General features: G+C 45.7%; 2 protein-coding genes across 2 annotated transcripts; both read right to left on the minus strand.

Moving 5' to 3' along the window:
- On the minus strand, nucleotides 1-1,097 carry H6S33_001210 (uncharacterized protein; the record flags this gene model as incomplete). The annotated part of the gene is made up of 2 exons (XM_044832563.1): nucleotides 1-515; nucleotides 611-1,097. 2 exons carry the CDS (start codon nucleotides 1,095-1,097, stop codon nucleotides 1-3), a joined length of 1,002 nt encoding a protein of 333 aa, XP_044694177.1.
- Nucleotides 1,098-4,387: 3,290 nt separating this feature from the next.
- On the minus strand, nucleotides 4,388-6,378 carry H6S33_001211 (uncharacterized protein; the record flags this gene model as incomplete). Its single annotated transcript, XM_044832564.1, has 6 exons — nucleotides 4,388-4,990; nucleotides 5,048-5,679; nucleotides 5,739-5,877; nucleotides 5,931-6,085; nucleotides 6,145-6,237; nucleotides 6,297-6,378. 6 exons carry the CDS (start codon nucleotides 6,376-6,378, stop codon nucleotides 4,388-4,390), a joined length of 1,704 nt encoding a protein of 567 aa, XP_044694178.1.
- Between the last annotated feature and the right edge of the window lie 6,488 nt (nucleotides 6,379-12,866).

The following is a 12,866-nucleotide window of genomic DNA, read 5'->3' on the forward strand; positions in this document are numbered from 1 at the left end:
TCAACCTGCATTCGCACCGGCCTTGGCCTCGACCTCAACAGCACGTTGCTTATCCTCCTCCTTCTTTACAGTCTCCTCTATATTCTTCATAACCTCCACCACCCTTCTCACCACCTCCTTGAACTCTTTACTGTAACTCTCATCCGCCATCAAAACCTGCCCCCTCGCTATCCACTCTGGCCACCTCTTCCTATACTCCCCCACACCACTCCCAATATACTCAAATTCCGTAATAAAAATTCCAGTATCCCGATCTTCATAGTTCCCCCGCGTCCTCGGAAGGACGCACGGTGAGGTATACAACTCTCTCCCAAAGATCTCGAAAGTGATGACCATAGTTTTAAACTGCTCTTTGAAACGAGGGCCGGATGCGTTAAATGGCTCAAATATGCCGTTATACATACTCATACTCTGTTTCACCCAACTGAAGCCCATGTGCTTCCCGATCAACGCTTGAAAGCGGTCTTTTTGGCGATCCCGATATAGGCGACATGGAATCCCTTCAGGTCTTGGGGCTAAATATATGCACTTCTGTCAGTAGCCTTTCTGATATAAATATGGCATACAGAGGCTTAGAAAGAGGGGGGGGGGGGGACGAAATGAGAATTACCGTTCAACCGCCCGTCTGTATGCGGCCAATGATGAGGGCCATGAGAGTGTTCCTCCCTCCCCAGCGACAGAAGCTCCATTGTTTCCCCCCTATAGATCCACTTCTTTGTCCGCAGTAGCCTCCAATATTCCACCATAAACTCTAGCAAAAGGTCCTGCCGCTCGTCATCAGAAAGACCTGAGTTCGTCCACAAGAACCCGCAGAGGTGCTCGTGGAATACTCGCATGCCAGGAGTGTCACCGGGCTGGGGCCGCCAGGCTGCAGCTTCAGCCTCGGCCTCGGGATAGAATGGCGGACAGCGGCCGTTGATTATGTCAGTGAGCCAGGTGAAGCAGGTCATGGCTGCAGAGGAGGGTGTAATGGTTCCCAACCTGACGGACTGGATTGTTTGCCATAAGCGTTCCAGGTTTTCTTGGCTTTGGAGGGTGATATTGAGATCCCTTTCCCAGTCGCCGCTCGAGGGCCGACTTATGTATACAGTCGCCATTTTGGGACTATAAATGTTGGCCATTAATGCGAACGATGGGTATAGTGTCGTAGGTTGAGGTCGAATGTGAAGTCGCAGCTTGATGCGACTATGACAGGGGAGATAGATGTCTGACTGCGCCGTGCGTTCGCCTAAGCGTCAGTGGTTGGTATTGCAATTATAATGTGTTATTTTTGCGAATAGGACTTGAAGCAGATAGACCTAAGGAAAATATTATCAACTTCTTGAGGAGTGGTACTAAATAGTATTATTGTGATGGTAGCAACAGACATTTAAAATCGAGCTTGAGGACTTATATACACCTTCCCTTCCTTTTCACCGGAAAACCTTCCTCACCGGTGTATAACTATAGTTGAACTCCAAACATGAAACATATATATAACAAGCCTCTCCGTGTTCCCCTGCCAAAGCTCACACAATCAGTAGCTGTGCCAGCTACTGACTCAATGGAGGGAGAAGGCGTCTATTAATCCTTGAACTGCAGTGCAGTGGAGTTGAGGCTTGGCGTTATAGTACAGCAACTAATAAACGAGTGGAACAAGATGCGTCAGTGATCGAAGAAACAAGTCTCGGGCTATATGTATTTTATATGAATTTGATTTATCGAACAGATCCGCGGAGAGATCCGGATAAAGCGCATTTATGACGTGTCGAAAATTTGTCGTATGTACTATAACTAGGCCTGATATATCTGGAATATTGCAGGTCAAGACTGAAAGCAAGACCCGAGTCAGGCATTCAGTCAAAGGGATTCATATAATAACGACCTTCCACTCCGTAGCTAGTTGCATCTGGCTACACATCATGTTTCTCCGGTTCTTGGGATTATGGGTGCTGTTGCGGAATGGTGCTGTTGCGGAATGGTGCTGCGGTACTTAGATTTGCTCTCGTTGGTAAAAGCTGCAAGAAAGAGCTCAACTCCAACTCTGCAGCTGTCTTTTTCTCTCGCTACCAGCTAGAGAGGGTCGTACCAAGTCCGGGGAAATACGGGTGGGCCTTTTGTGCTGCATTATATATACGGCTGCTTGGTGGGTAGGTATATTTTCCACATGTACGTATACCTAGGGAATCTTGGATGCCGAGGTGGTTTGCTCTGCAGTTGTGTATATACAGATGCACCACAGCCGCACATTGTATTGAATATCGTATCGAGATATATAGACCATTTGGGTATGACGTATCGATGGTCACGTTTTGGGGGGGGGGGGGGCGAAGGCATTAATAAAGGATGACCGGGTGTGTACACCTTGCTACTCGATATTCATAATATAGTCTTAATATTTTATAGGCCATATTGTGTCATGTGGGGAAAGGGAGACGTGCTCCGGTAAGATCGATTCGAGCTTCTAAGGTATCAATGATCATCACCCTCATGTAGCTCTATGAATGAAACACACAAATTAAAGATGTTGATCAGGGTGTGAAAGAAATGCGCCGCGTGTAGTGATACGATAACGGCGATAAATGGCTGTCTGGAGGTTATCGAAACCGATATAGGGCTGTAATCGAACAGCCTAACGCACGTCCGAGATGTATCGTATTGTGACTAGTTACAAGATCCCAAAACATTGAAGATACACCCTATACGAACTAGCCATAGTTAACATTAGCTCCCTACAGTACTGTTGGAAAAAGGATCACGGAATCCCACAAAGCGGAGAAAAGGGTGATTCTCAAGTGATACATACACTAGACACGAACCGCGCCGTGTAGGATGAGAACTTATCAACTGAAGTTATGTGTGAGTGACAGTGACTCGGTACCGTATAAGCTTTATAAGTAGTTGTATAGAAAATCCGGAGCGCGGGCGGCCGCTCGGCACTTTACACCCATGTGAGATTCGATAATCATAACGAAATATTGAACCGTGACCATGGTAAAAAGTCGATCATTAATATGTCTTTCCTCTGCCAGGGCTGAACTTAAGTCCGTTATATTCATTTAAAACAATAAGGAATTGAACGAGTGTGCATCCTCACCGTATCAACCGCGGTTGTTTCCAGATTCTGTGCTTCCGTTCGATGTTACCAGCTGTTGCCTCAGCTAGATGTCGCTCACGAACTGTCACTCGCCTGCCTTTTCAAGCCATGTGATAGTTAGCGCTCCACGCCAAAAAGCAACCACGTCGCACAAAACCTCACCTGAGTTAACTTTTAACGGCTGCTAGTCTAAGATAGGCCTCACGCATGTACTCCAGCTAAATCTCCTTGATCTGGTCTGTGTACTTAAGATGTAGCTTGTACTCGTAAATTCATGACGTTTCCGAACACGACTGCTATTGCATACCATATAAAAAAGCGCTAAATCCACCTTTTTGTATGTCATGCAATATTGGTCGTGTTCGGAAACGCTATGAACTTACGAGTAGAGTACATACTCCATCCGAACTCACATGCAGAGTGACAGATTCTCGTTATGTCTCAGCTAGCTGAACGGTCAGTAGCTCGCAGTGAGTAACAATATCGCCATGCCATGGCATCGACGGATGCCTGCATACGAGCAGGGTTTTTCAACTGCAGTAAAAGGAAATGGAACTATCTTCTTTGGTTGTGACCCACATTCTCAAATTATCAATCGCAGACCTAGGCCTGGTGGTCGCACACAGCGTAATACAAGGTTTCTAGAACGCCTTGTCCAACTGCAGTCTGCAGTCTCCCCCCCTGTGAAGCAATGGGTTCGCCACTATATTTTTACTCAACCTTGAAGGGATCTCAATGAAACAGGTTCTAGGATAGCCCAATCGTCCATATGAAGTGGCCAAGTATTGCTTTAAACCAATTCTGTTCAATTGATCTAACTCATACATCGATCCAACCAAAGCTGGATTAATGGTAAAAAGAAATTATATAAAGTTACATATAATAGCCAAAAGAGAAATCGAAGGCCTAGGGGGGTATTAGACCGATAGATAAACAAAACACCTCATAAACACCGTAAACCCCAGTTGTATGCCAGCATATATACAGTAAATAAAAGGCAATGAGTAAATAAGAATATCCCATTCTTTTGTACCTAATTCCAGGCCTAGTCTGGGAGATTTCAATTCCCCCACCAGTTATTTGCTCTGTCCGCAGAGCCCTTTGTCCATCTTGCATGAGAATGAGTGACAGTATTTTCTTCCAAATAAAAAATCCAGGAGGTACCATGCCCCACCAGAAAAAAAAAACCCGAACCAAATTGTCCACAACCGGCCACAATGTTTGCTCCCGCTAAATGTCCCGCAAAATGCCACATAAAATAAAAACCCTAGAGGAAGGAAGAAGATAAACGAAAGAAAGAAAAAAGCATGTTCATGAAGCGAGGCCAACAATTTTAGCGTCGGGTGGGTACTTTGGTGCTTGAGAGTAGACAGACATATAATCCGTCGCCTCGGTCTCTGCCCTGATATCCCGATATGGCGAAAACTGGTTATTCCCACCATGCAAAGAAGATGGGCTATCCCTATATGGCGAGAAAGGAGCCCCTGTAGCTACTTGTGGGCTTCCGCCAGTCACTGATGCGATATCCTTGAATGGTGTATACGGTGGTGATGAGAAACTCGAGTCAGATCTCAACCTCACAGACGGAGGATAAACATCTGAGTCAGCTCTAGTCCTAAGCTGTGCAGAGAAGGTGGATGGGTTGTATTCCCTCGGCATCGAGAGAGAAAGCGGTTCGGGTGATTTGATGATTGAAGAAGTTTTAGTAATGTTGGTAGTGGCTGTAGAAAGGGTCTTGTTTTTGATAGAATCAAGCATCTCGTAGGATGCGTCTGGTTCGGAGACTCGTCGGGCATTGTAGGAGACAAACTCATCGCTGGGCTTCGGCTTGGTGAAGAGATCACGGAAGAGGTGAAACCACCCTGTGAGGATTTTGTAGTTTCCGAGAAGAATAAGTGCCCAGATTCCGTTGAACTATAGAGTCGAGTTAGTAACCATCAATAAATGATTTCAAAATTTAGATGTAATTACCGAAAGTAGGAATAGCACAGCTAAAGCCGTTGCTTCAGGCACGACTAATGTTGCTGCGAGATCCAGGCATTTGTTCTTATCCCCATTTTTCTCAAGGACGCAAATCAACCAGTCAACCCCTGCCTTTACATTCTCCGGTGTCTTTTCCGTAGTACCATCGAATTGTAGAAATACTGTAGCAAAAAATACCACATCAACGAGAATGATGATTACCACGAATATCCCCCTCCATTGCAGCGCGACCACGCGCTGTACCCTTCTCAGAGCCTGTGCCGCCGATACAGTCCTGACACTATTGGCGTATGGAAGATGCGATGAAAGTTCTGTTGTCTGCTTCTCCTCTAGCAGACTGCGGAGGTACACTTGAATACAGTATCCGAAGGTTATCGATTGAGTTACAATCGAGGCAGCAGCGACAGCAAGAAGTGGCCCCCAAAAAGTCTGTAGGCCATTTTTCGAGTTGATGTGGCACGACTCCCCGAAGCGGAATGAAACACCTGTCACGGAAAGGGCCACGGCAAGGAAAACGACGGGGACCGACCAACCGGCTGCCTGTGAGGTTAGAAAGAATCGACGGCCCGGAACTGCCTGCCAGCAGATTTGGAGGTGCAGTGAAAGCGTTCGTAAAAACACTAAAAACATGTTAATTTATGGGTCCAAAATAAGAAGTCTGGATGGTTGTATCACATACCCCACATAACTGTAGACCATCCACCACCTAGCAGGAAGGCCCCCGAGAGAGCACAGTTGATACTCGAGTACATATCATGAGGCGTAATTTTATCAAAGCATTGCGTTTTCTGATTCCCTAATGGGATCACAAACGACATCTTACCAAGTCAGTCGTGATATCTAGAAACCTCATGCGTCTAATATTACTTACCTGCATCAACAGAATAGCAAACGTCAAGCAAACGCTCAAGTAATGCCTTCGTGTATACTCTACTGGTAACACCGCAAAACTTAGTAGAAGAAAAGCACAGCATCCTATACCAACTACGTTGACATATGTTGTAGCGTGCACCAAATTCTGAAAGTCTTGAAAAGTGGATTAGACAATCGCTCGAGATTCACCTCATATATGTGATTGAACTCACTATCTGGATAGACATAATGTTGCTTCGGGCATGGCAGACAGCAACTTGTCCCCCCAACTGCAGCTATCGGCACACAGAAACGTGCATTTGTGTCTAGTTTAAAGTGCATGGTTAGTTTCTATTTCGATGGTGGGTGCTTTTTTGTTGCTCACCTCCACCCAGTTCGGGGTAGTTGGCCTCGGGAAGAAGTGGTCGAGGGCATCCATCTACTAAAGAAGCAGCCAATGTGGACATGGTGTTGGTGTTAAATTCCTCTAAGAAAAAGAAAAAAAGGTTTCGTAGTGTGCTGGGCTGGTTGGATTATTATTCCCAACGTCAATTATGAGCACTGCATAAAATTCCAGACTAGGGCTTTATTAAATTAAAGACCGGCCCTTATCACGCGACAATAGTAAATGAATGAATATAAGTGAGTGAATGTCGTTTTCTTCTGCAATTAAGGGAGTCGACGACAACGGCAAGTGGCAAGCAGCAGAAGGGTACTCCTCGGGCAATCCTTGAAGCAATTCAAACAAAGACTATCGACAACTACCCGGCAAAACGAGAGTTGGGAAAATCGAGCACAGCTGTGTTAGAAGTCGGAGATCTGGAAAGGCCACACGCGGTGGGGGTAGAGGACATGATATATACAGGCCTGCTGGGGCAAACCCAATTCACATACAGGTTACCTGTCCTAGGATAGGTTAGGGCTCTACAGCTTATTCTTCCGGGGATGATGGCTGCCACCCATGCGTTTGGTACTTGAGTGGCTGCATGAGTCCAGGATTCGAGTTTTGGAAAGGCATTGCGACGAAGTACGATAGGCCGCCGCCCCAGAAGCGGGGAGACCTGATGATACCCTGAGGCTATGGACGTACTCTACGCACAATCTGAATCACGGGCGGCGGGTTGACCTGAATGTGACCCTTGTGACAGGGAGGATAGAGTGCCTAGATGGGAGTGGTGGTGTGGGAGGAAATGTCGGGTGTGGGCAACTGGGTTACTAGCCTTCAGACCCTTCAGACCCTCAAGACCCTTCAAACCCTTGGAGCCTAAGAACTGCTTGGAGGTGTTGACTAGTGGAATACTGGGACACAAAGCCGCCTCGGGGTGCTATACTCTAGGTAGGCAAGGTGTATTTAGCCCACGCCGGCAGTCTAGTCAGGGCGAAGTGCAGAATAGTGCTAGTCTACGATGTAAAAGAAACCCCATGTATCAGGCTGTCACAGTAGCTAAAGTAGAGCAGGTATTCTACCTACCTACTCTATGTATCTACCTACATCCTCATTTCCACTTTGGAGTGACTTAAGGGCTGGTCTACCTCGTGCGCTGCCTGTGGTTATTGCGTTATGCCATGTATGTAGTTGCGTTGTTCCGTTAAACTGGGCGGTGCGAGCTGATGAGGAGGCAAACCACTGAGCGATGCTCTTTCTCTCGCTTAGCTGTAAGGTACGCCAATCCAATTACCCTGCACCTGCGTGTGATGACTAGCACAGGAACAAGAACATGTCGAACCCCCAGCTGAACGAAGCGATGACACACTGAACTTCAACAATCTGCATGAAGGCATCAAATCACGTTTTACATCGATATCATCACCAGGCAGCGAATTGAGCTGGCTGTGTTGTGCTCCAGCCTCAATTACCACTATGGGGGGTGGTATGCTGTACGTGTTGTACCTTCTATTGGATATATGCATTTACTTTTCTTGAGTCTCGTGGGAGACAACAAATGACCCGGTAGATCTCTGTTTCTGGAGATCCACTTCAAAGACTTCTTTTCGTAAAATGTGCATTAACACCGCTGGGGGTGGGGGGCCGCCGATCCCCGATCTGTCCTGCATGGAACATGAAACCTTGGGTAATGATCCTTCTTCCCTTTTTCTGTCACTCAAAGGATTGTACCTACTCTCAAGAATAGCTCCAAACTGCTTGATCTTGACTCTCGAAGGGCAACTGCATACACCTCTCGCTGGTGGAAGATCACCTAGTGTGCAATAACTATCATTTATTCGCTTTAGAGCAGAGACCTCCGGTGACATAAAATGCAGGTTACATGCAATCTCATTCAATAACCCAATTCACAAGGTTTAATATCGACCAGACTAGAGGGAGGAGTTAAGGGGAAGATTTTTTTTAAGTGGAACCACTCTGCCGCTTGGTGTGTGTGGAGGAGATGGCGAGAAATAATACACTTTATTTCGCTTGTACCTACATGCTCTGATCAATATCCTCGCCCTCTAACCAAACGTTAAACGCCTGAAAAGATTCGCGAGAAAGAAGGCGGAAAAGAGATGCCAAAACCGAAGATTGAACTCGTCGTTTCACAAACACTTCAATTCCCACGTACACAGTACTTACCCACCCACCTCCTTGCCCCCGGGAGTCTCGGCTCCATCTGTAGGCAAGTAGAGTATGTAGTACACAATGGTGATTGGGAATGATTCTTTGAACAATCCGGAATAGGGGGATCTACATACTCGCAGTACAGTCTTCGTGGATAAATCCATGGGTCACCAGGATTAGTGTTCGGATGGTAATGCAGGAACCTTCTGAACTTATTTTATTAGGACACACTTCGTCTCTTCATCTTCCCGGGTTGTCCTTTATCGACTCCTAGACATATCGCTTAGTTCTAGCCCTAGGCCTCCATTCCCCAGACCGAAGCTTCTGTGTGTTTAAGACATCATCCCGAAATGGTACTTACTTGCCCTCGTGAAATTCCCGCATGAATCCAACCGAGCATGACATTGCGCGTTCTGTCTTTCTTCTCTAAGGCCGTCTTGAGTGCCTAGGTAGGTATGTAAATATTTACCTAGGTACCACCTACATGTAGGTAGCAGTGCCCTCTTAACTCAACTTCAGTTGCAAGCGCGAGCGGCACAATTTGAACACGCACTTAGGCGCGAGCTTGCAACTGTCACAACCCAGGTCAGGTCACAAGTCTGACCAGCTATAGGAGAAGTGCTTCTAGCAAGAGTGGCCGAAAGAATGGAAATAGGATCGGTGAGTTCTAATTGACTTGACTCGCCCAGAGACCTTATGTTGGAATGAATCCAAGATCCGGATTCCAAATGTTGCAGGCTCTCTTGAGGTGGCCATTGGCGATACTAATATGACAGGAGATAATTACTATCAAATTAACCCCACAATGATATTGCAGGCTGGTAACGGGGAAGAGGAAAAATAAAACGATGATTGGAAAGGATTAGACGAACGTCATATCAATCGCATCGAGCTACTGGACGAGACGTTATTGATAAACAGATAAGTACTCAAGTAGCATCCTCAGTTCTGTTTGGTGTGGCGAATTCACTCCGGCGCTTGCGCTGCAGCGAATCATAGCGCTGCACAACGTTTGGACAAAATCATTGGCGCCCGTTTTGAACAGCCACCCCAGGACCTGAAATTTGCAGGCAGACTTTGCAGGTGCAATTGGATACCCACTTGCGAACGCGCGGCAGGTGCGTTCTACGGATTCTTTTTTTCTCCTGTTTTTCTGTCTTTCTTCTCTTCCTCCCGGCCGGTTTAATCCGTGCGCAGAACTGACAGCAGTGGCTTTCCAAAATCACGGTGCTGGATGTATGCCGTGATCTGAACCACTTTACAGGCTGGGGGAAACTCGGTCTATCTACACGCCTACAATTATATACAGTACCACATATGCCCCCTTGGGCGAGCTATTTTTATCCGGGTTCCGACGAAAGATTTGAGATGGTGGAACTTAACTCGAGCTGGCTGACTGGCCGTGTTGGGCTTCATGATATGATATGGCGCCACTACGATGCATAAGTAATCGATATATATCCACGTGTATTAACGACAAGCTTTCGAGTAATTTCGTTAGTTAGGGGCCTGGGTGGTTTTGGAGCTCGAGCTGGATATGCTAGCTTTTCATAGGGTTTGATCAGCTAACTAAAGCAAACACATATATATACTTATAAATATCTATGTGCGGAGAGAAAGCACCTACATGCACATAGATGTGAATGATTATCTACAGACAGATGATAGGAATACATCAATCTTCAACCGTAGAAAGCATGGGTACCACCGGAAATAGGGTCATTTGATAGAGATCAATTTTATGTTTACTTACATACATGTACTCAATTTTGTAATCGAAAGCTCACTAGTGAAGCTGCGACTGTGATGCAAGAACTAAACAATGTCTCGTCCTATCTCACCTCAGCACATTGGCTAGCCCCTAAACCCAAGAAACTCCCACACACGGTAGCAGAGTACGTACATAACGTAATGCTCCAACTATCGCACAAGTATTATCCCCGATCATTGCTCGCTACGAATTCAACTCTAGGTATCAATTGTATCTTAACGAGCACTGCTAGCGCTATAGCTCACACGCTTCCCCAGACCCACACTAATACAACATGCGTGGTTTATGCCCGTACAAGTAGGCATAAACCCTGTCTGTAAGGATCGGAGTAGAGCCAGTTCCGGAAAAGTCTGGAACACTGAAATCCTGCTCCTGTTGCTCACTGACCCGAAGTTTTGGTTCATTGGTAAACCCAACTAATCAATCACCATATGATCGTTGATCCTATGGTGCGAAAGTATTCCTCATAGGATATCACTCGGCTGATTGAAGAATTGGTGAAGTTCTTCCCTTTTTTATTTTTTTTTTTTTTTTCATTGTTTGTTTAACTGATTAATTGCATAAGTTCTTCCGGTGAAAAATATGAAATAGGTAAATTTGTTTGGTTGACTGAGCTACTATACTATTCGGGGGGGGGGGGGGGCATCTCAAGCTTTATAGACCTATGGTTTGTCATAATTGAATCGTCGAACACCATAAAGATATATACACATTATTGTAGATCTATGACATTATCAATCCTCAATCGAATTTATATGTACAATCATCATTGCCCCACTACATGAGAATTATATCTTTAGGCGGTTAACACTTTCTCTTCTTATCACGATGCTCTAGATTAATATTCACTAGCTAGTACAAAGAACATAAGCCTTATACTAGACGTCTGGATTGGTAATCGTGCTTGAGAATTTGGTCCGCATACTTATTTTTGTAGTTCATTCCAACAAGGAAGTCCATCTTCGGATTTTGCCGAACTCGAAACTCGTTGCAAGGACAAGTTAATTCGAGTGATATTTAGTGATCATCCCTGACTATTTGATAATTTCAAAAAAATCTTTTCTTTCGCAAATCAGCCGAAGGGATTTCCGTCACCGTGATGTGTATCTTCACCAGAATGGGATGTTAATGAAACTGCCGAGTGCGTTTCATCCCCAGCCAAACCCTCGTATTCACACCACATAGACCCACCCACCTAGACAGGGGGCGGTCTCCGGATGGCCGGCGGCATATGTAGCAGATTTGTTCGGAGTAACCACCTCTTAAGTCGCAAGGCAAGAAAGCATATTCCATCTTATGGCGAAGTTCTTCCTATATTACTTCCTTTAGGCTCTGGTTCTTTTCCCCGTCTCTAGCCTTTGAAAGTCCGTGCCTATGTTTTGCACTTAATTATCATGCCGAACCGAAGATGCGGCCGTGTAAATTATCCACTTAGGTTACCGAAAATCTTTTACAAGAACTAGAGATCCACCGGTAAAAGCAGTGTACTATAGCAGGTATACAAGGTTCATAATAATATAGATTGTGATAGATCTGGTATTTAATCCGCGCTCGGCAATTAACCTAGTTTGAAAGGAAGAAAAAATTTCTTTCTGTGAATGGTTAGCTGACGCTTTGATATGTAAACCATAGGGGAAATCAGGAATCCCAACCTAGATGTATGATCCTCAAGCAGGAAGGAGGGCCCCGTGTGATCTGTTTTCTGGGAGGCACATTTATCCTGGAATTTGCAGCGGGGTCACAATTTTCTTAGAATACTCCAACCACGGTATACACATGTACAAATACCAGTGACTAGTAGTGGCCCACCTCGCGACCACGAGGTCTCTCCCACCGCCATGCAGTATTTCCCACCTCCAGTACACGTACTTGCTCACCCATAGTAGTTGGCCAGCTCCAGTGTTTCCCTTAGCCATCTGCAGTAGTTTCCCATTGCCAGCGCCTCCCATCATTGGCAATAGCCAGCTCCCATAATCGCTCATTGCCAGCTCCCTCAAATGTCCACCTCCTACGTAGTGATCCAGTTCCTTCAGTTAATAATAATTTATCAATTCCAATACCGCCTCCAATTAGTTCCAGCTCCAATTAATTCCAGCTCCAGTTGATGCCACCTCCAGTTGATGCCACCCCCAGTTAATTCCACCTCCAGTTAATTCTACCTCCAGTTAATTCCACCTCCAGTTAATTCCACCTCCAGTTAATTCCACCTCCAGTTAATTCCACCTCCAATGCCATCCTGTTAATGAGTTCGGCATGCCAGTGTCATTGCCCGCTCCCAATTTTTGGTGGGTGGGCTGGTTGCTATGCAGCGTTAGGGTTTCTCGCTCCCGGCCAATCAGACTGCAAGGACTTCAGAAAAACCATAATCCAGTACATAATAGATGTAAGGTCAAGCTTTGAAGGAACTCTAGTAGCTACATGTAGCTTCGAGCTTCGCGAATTCGACTAAACCCAACCAACAGCATGGTCAACTAATATTATTAGTAAGCTACACGACTACAGCCTTTCGGTTTGGGCCTTTCACGTGATGCAATTTAGTAGGCTTCTACTGAAGGGTTTTAGGGTTGTCGTCACGTCTAACGACAAATTCTTCTGCCAGGAATACTGATGCGCGTACAGTACGCGAC

The sequence above is a fragment of the Morchella sextelata genome, assembly GCF_020137385.1.
Source record: "Morchella sextelata strain SCLS chromosome Unknown scls_10, whole genome shotgun sequence".
NCBI lineage: Eukaryota > Fungi > Ascomycota > Pezizomycetes > Pezizales > Morchellaceae > Morchella > Morchella sextelata.